This window comes from Hippopotamus amphibius, chromosome 9 (genome assembly GCF_030028045.1).
Source record: "Hippopotamus amphibius kiboko isolate mHipAmp2 chromosome 9, mHipAmp2.hap2, whole genome shotgun sequence".
Taxonomy (NCBI): domain Eukaryota; kingdom Metazoa; phylum Chordata; class Mammalia; order Artiodactyla; family Hippopotamidae; genus Hippopotamus; species Hippopotamus amphibius.
The window spans coordinates 12,839,610-12,852,453 of NC_080194.1; the positions used below are offsets into that span (position 1 = coordinate 12,839,610).

General features: G+C 44.6%; 1 protein-coding gene across 1 annotated transcript in view; it reads right to left on the reverse strand.

Moving 5' to 3' along the window:
* The window catches only part of KIAA1549L (KIAA1549 like), a 113,075-nt gene that overhangs the window by 77,490 nt on the left and 22,741 nt on the right, over positions 1-12,844 (reverse strand). Inside the window, exons 8-9 of the mRNA XM_057750495.1 lie at positions 11,995-12,146; positions 6,400-6,571 (exon numbers count right to left, since the gene is read on the reverse strand). Of these exons, the coding sequence (XP_057606478.1) occupies positions 6,400-6,571; positions 11,995-12,146 (324 nt within the window). The remainder of the gene's footprint in view (positions 1-6,399; positions 6,572-11,994; positions 12,147-12,844) is intronic.

Below are 12,844 nucleotides of genomic sequence, written 5' to 3' on the forward strand. Positions count from 1 at the left end.
CCTATGTTTTAAATTAAATACTTTCTATCTGGTTTATACATCAATCTCTTATAAGTCTGGTTAGCATAAGTTGGTCTTCCTGATCCTGCTTAATTCTGGGGGCTCCTAGAGCCACAAAGCTGAGGACGGGACTCTGGAATATAAAGACCCCACCAGTAAGTGCCACATGGTGAGGAGCAGCCTGAGGAGCCAGCTGGTCTTTCTCTGACTTCAACGACCTCCTGACTTCAACTGGCACCTCATTAGCCAAGATTCACCTCTCCTCAGGCAGCACATGGCTCCGGAGTGCTATTAGCACAAAAGAAGTTCTTTTCCACAGTTTTTGTCAATCGGTGATTAATCACATTATTAACTTCTGAAAACAGCTCATTAGATAATGTGCTTCTGTTGACATTAAACACGTAATTGCGGCTGTTTTTAGTAACTCAGTATTTACATGTGAGTTTTAGGCCATTAACATCTTTTAAAGCTTAGTGCTTCTGTGAAAAATATCAATATGCCTTTTTTTGGCTATGCTATTCTATCCTGATGGAGAAAATGTATAGTGTATCAGAACATAATATCTTAAATATATTTATATATATATATATTCCATTAGCAAAAATGAAATATTTACATGTGTTCTGCTTTTACACAGCTTTATCGTTTTGATGAGTGTGTGCCTTCTCGATGCAGTATGGAAAATCCTTTCACCTCTACTTAAACGGGGAGAGAACAAATTTATGCTACGTACATTAATAAATTCATTTAACGGTCAAAGCGATAGTAAAGTTAGGTCAACTGAAGTCATCCAAACCCAATATATTCATTGGCATAATGATCTAAAACTACAAAGTCATGTACAGAGGTGAAAAGGAACAAATGGTTATTTAATTGACAAGAATGTCAGAGGAAGGATAGGAAAATGAGACAACATGTTCTGAGCTTCTACTGTGTGTTAGACACTAGGATACACTCTTTGTCAAGATGTTATTCTCATACCCATTTTGCAGAGGAAGAAACGAAGCCCCAGGGAGGTTAGTTAGATTTTTTTTTTTTTTTTTTACAAAAAAGTCATTTCTCTGAAATATGCAATTTAAGTCACTCTGAGTTAACACACGAATGGAAGTGTGTGCATGTGAGTGTTCATGTGTGCCTGCACACACACACACACGCACACCCACAAAGTATTTGTCAGAGGGAATGGAGTCAAAGGGTCCACATAATCCAAACTCAGAATGAATTATTCTCACAAGGAGCAAATGTTGAAAGGAGAAGGAATCCATTCAAAAAAGTTCCCAGCTCGTTTTTGTGGTTGTCAAAACATGAGAGTTCATGACTGGTGTGAGTGGACGCAGGGGAGGGTCTATCTAGCCCAGGGTCCGGCAGCTGCTGGGAGCTCAGTCCCATCCTGCCCCTGCCCGCACGCTCCCATGGCTCTCATCCCACTGGGATGTGGCCCCTCTTCTGCAGCTCTGACTTCACTGCCGCTGCTCTCCTTCATCAAGGGCATCCTCGCTGCCTCTCAAACCCTCCCCCCTCTGCCTGGAACCTTGTCCCCAGGTATCCTCAGGTGGTCACTCAAAGGTTACTTCCTCGATATCCTCTTCTTGATCCCCCAATGATTTAAAATCGCACCTGTTATCTCCTTGGCATCCCCTAGCCAATGCCATGCTTAATTTTTCTCCACGGCACTTATTAGCATCGAACAAATTATTCAGTTCTTTTGTCTGTACAACCTGCCCACTCAGGAATGTAAGATCCATGAGGGCAGAGGTTTTGCCTGCTTCGCTCACGGCTGTATCTCCAGTGCCTAGAACAGAGCCAGGCACATAACAGGTGCTCAAAAAATGTTTGTTGAAGGAATGAATGAGAGATCCCTTCACCAAAGGGCCAGCTGATGGCTTTCTTTAAGTGACATTTTTTTTAGATAAATGTCTGATGGCCATGTAAGGTAAACCAATTCCTGCCCTGGTCTGCTTCTGCATGGGAAGAATTTTCCCTACTCCATCAGCTGGATAACCTCGCTGAGGGGCCTCTCCCTCCATTCCTGCAAAGGGAGTGGATGAAAACCTCCATCAGGAATGCAGCTGCTTCTTTGGAAGTGATCGCTGCCCCATTACCCACCGACGACGTGGGTAGAGTGGGCATCACACATTCCACTGTTGGGCACTGCACACTGGCCCTAGACCTAGTGATTTAGAAGACTCTGGAACACACAGAATGCTACTCTCTACCTTCAGAGGGACCCGGTGTCCGTGTAACACCATGACTCTCTATTCAAAGTGCTGACCTCAAATTCACATCGCAGGCTGATTTCAAAACTCTTTGGAGAAAATGGGATTTAAAACATGTCTGTTTCTCCTCTTCTTCACTGGCCTTAGTGTCCTCCTCATCGGATCCTGGGATGGAGGCAATTCCCAGGGTCTGTCCTCTAGCTGTACTTCCTCCAGGACTCGAATTTTCTCCAGGATTTAAATTCTATCCTGTATCTACAACATTCTCAAAATCTATAGGGTTACCTTTAGCCTCTCTCCTGGGATCCAGGCTTGGATTTCCAACAACTTTCCCAATCTCAGCCCTCAGTACCCCCGCAGCACCCCTTAATAGTCCATCACCTAAACTCAACACAGCCCAAAGCGAATAAATGACCTTCTCCCTCCTAAAAGTGCTTCTCCTCTCCAACCCCCTCTCTAATTTCATTAAAAGCACTCTATTCTCTGAATTACATAGGTTCTTAACCTTCAAATCTCCTTTCCTTCTTCACTGTCTCTCTTTGAGTCCTTCTACCTTATGGATAAAAGAGACATTCAGCTACCGCTTACTACATGCTTAATAGGTGCCCCAAGAGTGTACTATACCCTTTACATGCAATAATTATCTTATTTTATCCCTCCAGTAGCTCTACCAGGTCAGTGTTTTTTATATCACTATTTTACATATGAGGAAAATTTAGCTCAGAGAGGGTCATTCATTTGTCTCCTGTCTTATTGCAAAGGCTCTGCTCTCAACTACTCTGCTATGGTGCCTTCCAACCACGTGCCTCACTTGGGGCCTGGCAGAGGCATTTAGCAAAGGTGGGTCCTTTGCCTTCATAAGAATAGAACCAGGCAGTAGCTGGGGTGGGTATTCAAAAAAGAATGAGATGTGGTATTTGCTTTTAAAGAGCTCTTGAGGGAGAAAGAGAGACAACAACTCATTTGCCCAGTGTGATAAGGGCAATGGAGCCCCATGAACTAGGGGAACTTTGGGGAGGGGTCATGCTTCAGGGGTCAGGGAAGGCTTCAGAAGTATAGGGAGTGAGGAATGAAGCCTCCTGTGTGGCTGAAGCACTAAGTCTGAAGGAGAGAAGAGTAGGCCATACAGTTGGGAAGGAAGCCTGGAGACCTGGTTGTGAAGGGACCTAAACATTTGCTGAGCACCTGTCGAGAAGGGCTTAACAGACCCACTTTAAGAAGCTTGGATTTTATTCTGTGAACAGCAGAGAGCCACCAAACATTTTTTAAATGGAGTAGATGTAAGACCAGAACCTGTGTTTATCACATGACTCTAATTACAGTGTGGACGGTACATTAGTGGCAAAGAGACTGAGGCTGAGTCATTTGGGAAGCACCTGCAAAGTCCAAGAGGAGATACTGATGAAATGGAGAAAACAGTCTGTGAGTTACTCTAGAAGGGAACTGAGAGGGTTAAGTGGATCTGAAGGAAACAAAGAAGTAAGGTTGGGACTCCCCTGGTGATCCAGTGGTTAGGACTTCACCTTCCAACGCAGGGGGTGCAGGTTTCCTCCATCTCCCCAAATGCTTCTTCTCAGGGTCCTTTGCTGGCTCTAGTTCTTCCCTCAAGCGGATACCCCAGGCCTTAATTTTCACCCTCTTCTCTTTAGTTCTAAACCCTGGCAAATCTGGTTAATCTCACTTACTCCCTTAGCTCTAAATGTCACCTGTGTTGATGACTGTCAAGTCAGTATCTCCTGGGCGCTACCTGAATGTGTAACCTAACATGTCCAAAACCACACTCTCAATTCCACCGCCCCAACTCCCATTGCAGCCCCACTAAACCTCTTCCTCTCCTGCACCTTCTGCATCTCGACAAATGACACCACAACCAGTGCTCAGGCAAACACCAGGAGTTACCCTTGAGTCCTCCAGCCCTCACCTCCTCCTGCCACACACACACACAATCCATTATCTTGCCCCATCAGCTCAGTCTCCAAAAATATCCCGAGTCCAACCAGTTCTCTGAATCTCCACCTCTGACACCTTCCCCTCTCACCTGGGCACCTACAATGGTTTTCACTCGGTCCTCTACAATTCATTCTCTACCTGTAGCGATGGAGACAGAGCCCTAGGGAAGCCACATAAAGAGGATGCAGTAGAAAGATGAAGCGAGCAGCTGACCTGACCAGAGATGGGACAGAGCCCACGGCGGGGAAGGAGAGAGGTGCAAAGGAAGAGGATCTTGGTTAAAAACATCACTTCAAAGACAAGATTGCAGAGGGTGAGCATCATTTCCAGGCAAAGGCGTGTCTGTGAGGATGTGCTGGCTGAGCAGAAGTGAGAGCTGTAAGAACCTGTGGGCTGGACCACTCCCGTGGAAGCCACACCTACCCTGGATGAGGGCAGGACACGAGGAGGAGAGGGAAACCATGAGCAAGGTGTCAGGTTCCTAAGGAGCGTGGACATGAACTAGGAGATCAATGGGAGATGACCTTCTAGGCCCTGTATGCTCGGTGTGCTGCCAAATCTGTTTCTACCACACAATCTCTCACCTTCATCACCCCCCATCTCTCTTGCTTCCTTTGAAGAGGAAAATTAGAAGTTTGCACTCAGCTAGAAATAACCTCATGCTTGCTCTGCTTCTGTAAAATCTGCTAGCTGCACTGAGATAAGAACAAGATGATCTAGCAGTCAACTGTAACCTTAAGATGTTCTGATAAGTAGGGAATGTTCTGCTCCTGCTCCTGCAAGTTTCTGTTTGGAAACCCCCTGCATGTAACCCATAGCAACTCCTGCGCTCTGTAACTGCCCGTAACCTATAGTAACCAGGTAACCAATCAACCAATGCTAACTGTAACCATGTGCACTGACCCCTATAAAAGTAAAGCTCACCCTGAGCTCGGGGCCCCAGAACTTTAGAGCGTAAGCTCTCCTGGGACCGCCGGCTTAATAAACCTGAGTTCTCCAACCCTCCGAGTGTGGTGCTTGGTTTCTCAACAGACCGATTCGATTTCTGCAACACCTTCACAGTCCTTATTTGGGTCCCCAATGCCTGGGCTCCCAGAGAGTCTCCTCATCAGTCCTGCCTCCTCTTATCCTGGACACAGGTCAGGTTAACCTCCCTAAATAATGGGTACTTCCAATGATACTACCCCCCCACCCCAGCACAGAAATCTCCAATAGCTTCCCACAACCAATGACATCATGTACAATCCCCTATTCCTGCCATCCAAAGCCTGAGTCTCCTAAGTGACACTCATTTCTAATCCCATCATTTCCTCCTCATGCTTCTGCACTCTAGGCAACATGAACTCCCTTTTTTCAAGCACCCCTGGTACTTTTCACCTCCCTGCCATTGCTGCTGCTGTGCCCTCTTTCTGGACAATACACCCTCCTCTCCTTCTGCTGAAATCGTAGCATGCAATACAGTTAAGAACCTACTTTTGAAGTCAGATCCAGATTCATATCTTGGTGACCTATGTACTAGTTCTGTGCTATAACTTTTCTGAGCCTAGGTTTCCTCATCTGTAATTTACAGCCGAATAAAGTTGCCTCAGCAAGAGGAGAAATTGAGAAAATCCGTGTAAAGCAACAAGCATAGTAGCTGCCATGGGGAAGGGTCCTCAAAAAGGCAGCTGTTATATTTCATATTCTTTCTCTGTTCATCCTACCTGGATGCCCCTTCAGAGCAATCTGTCCCTTTATTGAGCCCTATATCAATCACACTGTCTCCTCAAAGCATTGCTGCATTCTATGCTTTTATATCTGCATTCTCCCCGTCTCTGCTCCTTAGAGGCAGGGACTGGGTCTTACCCACGTCTGTATGTCCTCTGGCATTGAACACAGTTCATGTAGGACTCTAGGAAGCTTACCAAATCAAATTACCTTTAATTCCCCAGAAGACAAATACAATCTCAGCTGTGGTGATTTTTCTAGCTGTTCACAAGATTATACTGAGGAGGAAGAGTAGGTAGGACCTGGGGAAAAGTAATATTATCATCATCCTAATAGCCAAAACATATCCTTTACCCCAAACCTGCTGCTTCAAACAACACAGGACACAGCTGGTTGATCTGAGAACCTTCCAGAAAAGAAAAATGTTTAGCTCTGGGTCTATCAACATGAGTTTAGGGAATCACTTGGATGTGCAGGAAACATTTAGTGGCGTTAAAAATAATGAATGGAAAGACTATCCCCTTACGGTCAGCTTGCAGAAGGACAACATGATGCAGGGTCAAGGCCATCCTTTGGGAGTCAATGGTGCTCAGGATCTTGGCAGCTGCGGTCCCCAGCAAAGGCTTCCCGTTGTACAGGGTGTAGTAAGTCAGCTCCGCAGGGTCCTTGGGTCCTGGCACCCGCTGCATCTTTACCATCTTTCAGAAAAAGACAGGCCATGTTTATAGCGCATCTTGCATCAACTCTGCCATCACCCTGGCAATCAGCAGGCTCTCTCCCAACTGTGAAGCCTCCGTGGCTGCATGGACCCATAACGTATATTTTAGACACCGACCTTGGCGTACCTCCCTATCACCAACGTCTCAAGAAACCCTGCTATTGCTGGAGGAGGGAGGCAGGCAGGAGAAAAGGATTTGAAAATACAAACATCTGGAAAGAACAGTTTAAGACTAGAGAAGCAAACGCTGAAATGGTGATGTCTTCCAGCCTCCAGAGAACTCTGGCCTCATTTGAAAATAGGCCTCCCCGTTAATTCAGGGCATGTTAGGTTATTCTCAAACAAGATTTCTAATTTCAAATTCCTGCAATTGCCAGGAAGGAAAAAAAAAATGAACTTATATGCCTGCAATTCAAAAGAACTCTGATAAAAGCAGTACTTGGAAACTCAAAGCTCTTTTTCTAAAATAACCTTTGTTGCTTTTTCTCACGGTACAAGTTATACATAGTCACTACAGAAGACCTGAAAACACAGAAGAGCATCGAGAAATGAAATAAAATAAAAACAATCTGCAATCCCTCCACCACAAGCCAATTATTATTACCATTTTGGAGTATTTGCTTCTATTCTTTGTTTTGCCACACAAGCCTTGTATTTATAATTTTACAAAATTATTTATCATACTCTATATAGTGTTATGTATTGCCATTTTTACTAGCATCCATAATGGGCTTAAATATAACAAAAGCATAAATGTGAATTTCTACACAGCATTCCAAGGCATGCCTCATAAACTTAGCCAGTCTTTTATTGTTAAACACCTAAATTGTTACTCATTTTTCAGCATTGTAACTAACAATTTTAATCATTATAAATACATAAAACATTTATTTTAATACCTACATAATATTCTACTATATGCACATCTCATAAACTTAACTAACCCTTCATTTTTGAACATGTAGGTTGCTACCAACTTTTCGCTAGTATAATTAACCACTGATAAGCATTACAGCATAATATAGTATTTTCCAAAGTGTACATTACAGGTTACGAGTTTCATAGGATATTAAAAGATGTCACAAAAATCTTTATAGCAGCATTGTTCACAATAGCAAAAAAATCTGAAAATTCAGAAGTCACTAACAGTAGGATGGATCAATGAGTTATGGTGCACAATGAAATATTACGGAGTCGTGTAAATGAACTATGGCTCTTTGTATCAATATGGGTGAATGCAAAAGCCTGATATGGAGCAAAAGAAACAAATTACAGAATATAAAATTCAAAACCAGGCAAAATCAAGTGATGTACTGCTTAAGGATACACACCAGGATGGTAAAATCTATACAGAAAACACTCGAATGATTTAATACAAAATCCAGAAGCACACTCAACTCTGATGGAAAGGAAGAGAGTCTGTATAATCAGAAAAGACACAGAAAAGGCTTCGGGGGTAAGGTAACAGTAGTGTTCTTACTCTTTGGGGTGTGGGTTCCTTTTTATTAGTGTTCTTTAAACTCTACATATTTTTATGCCCCTGTGGACGTATACTATAAATAGTAATTAAAATAAATATTACTACAACACCCCAAAAATGGGTTTAAAAAAAGTCTGACCAGACTCATCACAAAGGAAGATATCTGAATGGCCAGTAAGCATATTTTTTAAATGCTCAATGAGGAAATTCAATTTAAAACCGCAAGTCATTACTGTCAACCACCAGAATGGCTAAAATAAGAAAGGCTAACAACACTGTGTTGATGAGGAGATGGGGTAACTCCACATCTGGTTGGTGGGAGTGTCCAAAGGTATATACTTTGTGGAAAGGTCTGGCAGTTTCTCACGAACTCACGTATACCAACCCTATGAACCAGCAATCCCACTCCTACATACCCAAGAGAAATGAAAGCCTATGGTCATGGAAAGACTTGCAGAAGAAGGTTCATCAAAGCTTTGTTTACAATAGCTAAAAATTGGGAAAAGCCCAGGTGTCCATCAACAGAAAAGTGGATAAACATACTGTAGTATATTTTATACAAGGAAATATTATTCAGCAGTAAAAAGGAATAAACTACTGAATAAAAGAACAACATGGATGAATCTCAAAAACACTACAGAGTCCAAAAAGCTTTATACGAAAGAGAATATACTGTAGGATTCCACTTATGTGAGGTTCTAGAACAGTCCAAACTGATCTATGGTATGGAAATGATATATGTTATCAAATACAAAACAGTAACATAATTCATTGCCAATTATAGAATCTAGATGGTGAGCAAATGGGTGCTTATGTCATAATTTTTTCAACTTTTCTGTGAGTTTGAAAATGCTTATAAAAAAATGCTGGGGAAATGCGAATATGATTATAAGCAAGGGTCTTATTGGCATTTAAATTTAGAAACCAGGATATTGAAGCAAGTCAGAGATTTCTTTACTTACAGGTCTTTTTAGAGTCTTTGGTATGCCAATATGCCTTCAGAATCTTCAAGAAAGTGCTCTAGGGTGTAGCCTTGCCCAAACTGACCTGGACAGAGAGCCCCTTTGCCTCTGGGCACCTTATTATCATTAATTTTTTACTAAATTTATTTATTTATTTATTGGCTGTGTTGGGTATTCGTTGCTGCGCACGGGCTTTCTCTAGTTGCGGCGAGCGGGGGCTACTCTTTGTTGCAGTGTGCAGGCCTCTGATGGCAGTGGCTTCTCTTGTTGCAGAGCACAGGCTCTAGGCACTTGGGCTTCACTAGTTGTGGCTCATGGGCTCTAGAGCGCAGGCTCAGTAGTTGTGGCGCATGGGCTTAGTTGCTCCATGGCATGTGGGATCTTCCCTGCCCAGGGATCCAACCCTTGTCCCCTGCATTGGCAGGCTGACTCCTAACCACTGTGTCACCAGGGAAGTCCCCGGGCACCTTATAGAACCATTTTATGGACACTCTCTGAGAAACACTGCTCTCACCCTTTCATCTTTGTGTTCATGTCTATCTCCCCAAAATGCATTTCTAGGTGTAAGGTTGTGCCCAACTCAAAGGTTCTTCTCTAAATTGCTGAGCTGCCCTCCAGAAAGGTTATACCCATTTATTGTGTTTGCGGGTGCCTGCTTCACTGCATTCTCATCAACACTGGATAGTACCATTTTACTCCTCTTTACTAGGTGAAAATAGCATCTTGTTGTAGTTAAGACTTGCATTACTTTGATGACAAAGAGTTAAGCATTTAAAAATGCTTATTGGCCATATGTATATCTTCTTTGGACTCAATTTCTCAAATATATCCACTAGAGAAATATCCTTAGATTCTAGACATTTAAATCTCCATATTCATGAAGGTGGCTCATCTTTAAAAATGATCTGAGCCCAGATGAAAGGCTTCTCTGGGTGAAGGATGATGTAAGCCATGTAGAGTGAATTTTACTTGGGAAACCTGGGGGTGTTATTTCTGTCCCCAGTGGGAGAGAAGGTAGGAAGAGAGTTAGTATAACCAGGTACAAGGTGATTGAACATTCAAGTATCTAATAACTTTGCTCAATTTCAATTTAATAGCAAACTCTTCTTACCAAATTTCTCCAAGGATGATGTCGGAAAGTGATCTACAGCCTTGGCAAATTGGGAACTTACAGAAATAAACCCCTACTTACTTCACTCAGGCTTTCCAGGCAACAGCAGGAGCCAAGCACACCGAGCACTAAGGAAACAAAGGGGGCTCATTTTTTTTCTAAGTCGCTGGGCTCATTTAGACATTTAGAATATGCTGCATTTCTTAGGTTTACAAATAGAACCAGGAGTGTAGGGTGATTCTCCACCTTCAGCTGAGGCAAATCCCATCTTAACTGTCTGAATCCCAGCGACTTCCCTTCTGTTATTTGGAGAGGTGTGAATTACAGGGCTCACGTGGACCCCACAGAGAGGAAATCGCAAACCTGGCACGTGAAATTAGCTATCGCTTTATCTCATGACCAGGCAGTCTCAGACCACAAAGACTTTTAGAACCAAAGCAACATCCCATAGGACAAGAGGCCAAATTCACCAACTGCGAATGGGGCACCTGGGGTCTCCCTAAGGTGCCTGATGTTGACTAACTAGGAAGTGTCTTCCAGAAGATAGGTAGTTTGCACTTCCAAGATTGCCTGGGGACATGATCTGCAGACAGATTGTGGTAATGTCCTTTAAAGCTTCCTCTTAGTGTGATACTATGCATGTGTGTTTAAGTTACACCCTAGGTGTGGTCAATTACCTACCAGGAGTTCACACCCCAGGGGCAGTCGGCTAGATCCCCAAAAATAAGAAGCCCACTTCCTAAGGGCAACTACCAGAAGCACTTCTGTCATTTGATAGCTTGCTCTAGAGGGCTTTGTTAACAAATGGGTTCTCATCGGGTGAAATTAATGGTACTCAAGACGTGTGGATTGGCTAGAATATGCTAGAGACACTCCCAGTTTTGTTTGAACTTGATAAAAAAAATCTAGAGAGGCTTAGAGCCTCTATCCCTCAGGATGGCTGCTGTCTCTGTTGGGTTCCCTTTGAAGCCAACTCTGAGATGAGTTGAATGCTTGCACTTTATGGAGAACTGCAGGGAACTGACAGGGGGTGAAGGGCGCTAACAAGGGTTGTATTAGGAAACCAGTCACCACGGTGGGAAACTAAAGCTTAATTCTCTGTGGGAAAGCTCTGGCAATGATCCTAAAGCATACATTTCACAATTCTCCCAGCCAAGAGGCAAGAGAGCTGTGGTATTTATACCCCCACCACTGGTGAATTCCCAGGCACTTCCAGCCAGCCATGGCTAGGCAAAGGAGGTTCTGGCATCTCAAGAGCAGCCCTTCAATAAAGAGATGTGGGAAGTCCACCGGCATTCAGAGGAATGGTAAGGGGGTTTGGGCAGGGCACCAGTACTGTCTGCTACAGCTCCCTACCCTAAATCCCTGTGTGGTCACGTGTCCATTATAAACATAGAGGGCTCTGTGTGTTGAAACGGACTCTACAAGGCTAACAGAATCCCACACCTGGAAGGCAGATGGGTGTTTCTGCCGATCACAGTCGTGGTGCTGAGAGGCCTGAAAGCTGGGACTTCATCCAGCCTCCAGAACAGGATGCAGAGGAGTTGGCGCTTGCTTACTAATAGGCTTTTGTTTAACAAATATGTGCATGTGGGCAGCATTTCCTCCCAGACCTCCTTCCCCTACAATCTAGTAGTGAGACAGTCAGGAGAGCAGCTCTCACCCTCCTTCATGATTTGGATGACTACGACCATCAACCCCCCCCAAAAAACCTGAGAGCAGCGTGGGGTAACCGACCTCGTCAGCGTGCAGAGTGAGCGGTCCTCGGCACGTAGCATGGTTTACTTAGGCTCAGGAAGCACGTTTCCACACCTTTCTTACAAGACTCTCGTGGCTTTGTGCACACCTACCTGCACGGTGTAGCTTCCCAGGGTGGTGGCCCGTTTAAACCGCCGACTTTGCTGCTGGGACATCATGAACAGCTGGGCCAGGCGCTGCTCCATGACCCGGGCGAAGCTCTGGTTGTGCAGGCCCACCAGGGAATTGTCCACGCCCTGCAGCACTGCGGACGCAGAGAGCGGAAGGGTTGTCAGAGGAGAGGCTTCCTGCTGACTCAGAAACCACAGCCGCCACCACCACCCCTGCCCCAGCCACTAATGGCCATGGGCCAGACCTCATGTTAGGGTTTGGCCATCCTCCCCTCACTTTATCTCCACAACAGCCCCAGGAATTGCTGTCCACCTGTTCAAGATGCTGAAAAGTTTAAGTGACTTGTCTAAGGTCACAGGGCGAGTAATCAGCAAAGCCAGGGCTCAAACCTGAGCCCAAGGAACCCCAAAGCCTGCCCTCTGTCCCTTACACGCTGTGACAGGCGTAACGCTGCTGTATTAGGTCCCAACCTTATTTAAGATAGTGTGTGTTGTCAGAGTCCGTATGAGAACACAGCATCGCTTCAGGAACCGCTAATTGGATTTTTTGGTGGTTCCCACTCAGAAGGCCTGGCTCAGAGCTACCCTGATTTTATTTTCCTTCCCAACAGCTTTGCTGAGGAATCTAAGCTCCATCCTGCAACTCAGCCCCTTCCACATGGGCAAAGCACCCTGTTCAGTGTCCTCATCCCTCCTTCCTCAATGGGCTCCTTTCAGGGCTCACCCCTAAAGCTGTCCAGGGCCCCTGAGGTCTCTCCCACTTGAGAGCAGGATCGTGTGATAGAAAGAGTGGGCTCGCTCAGTGCTGGCACTTGCCAGCTGGGGGACTTTG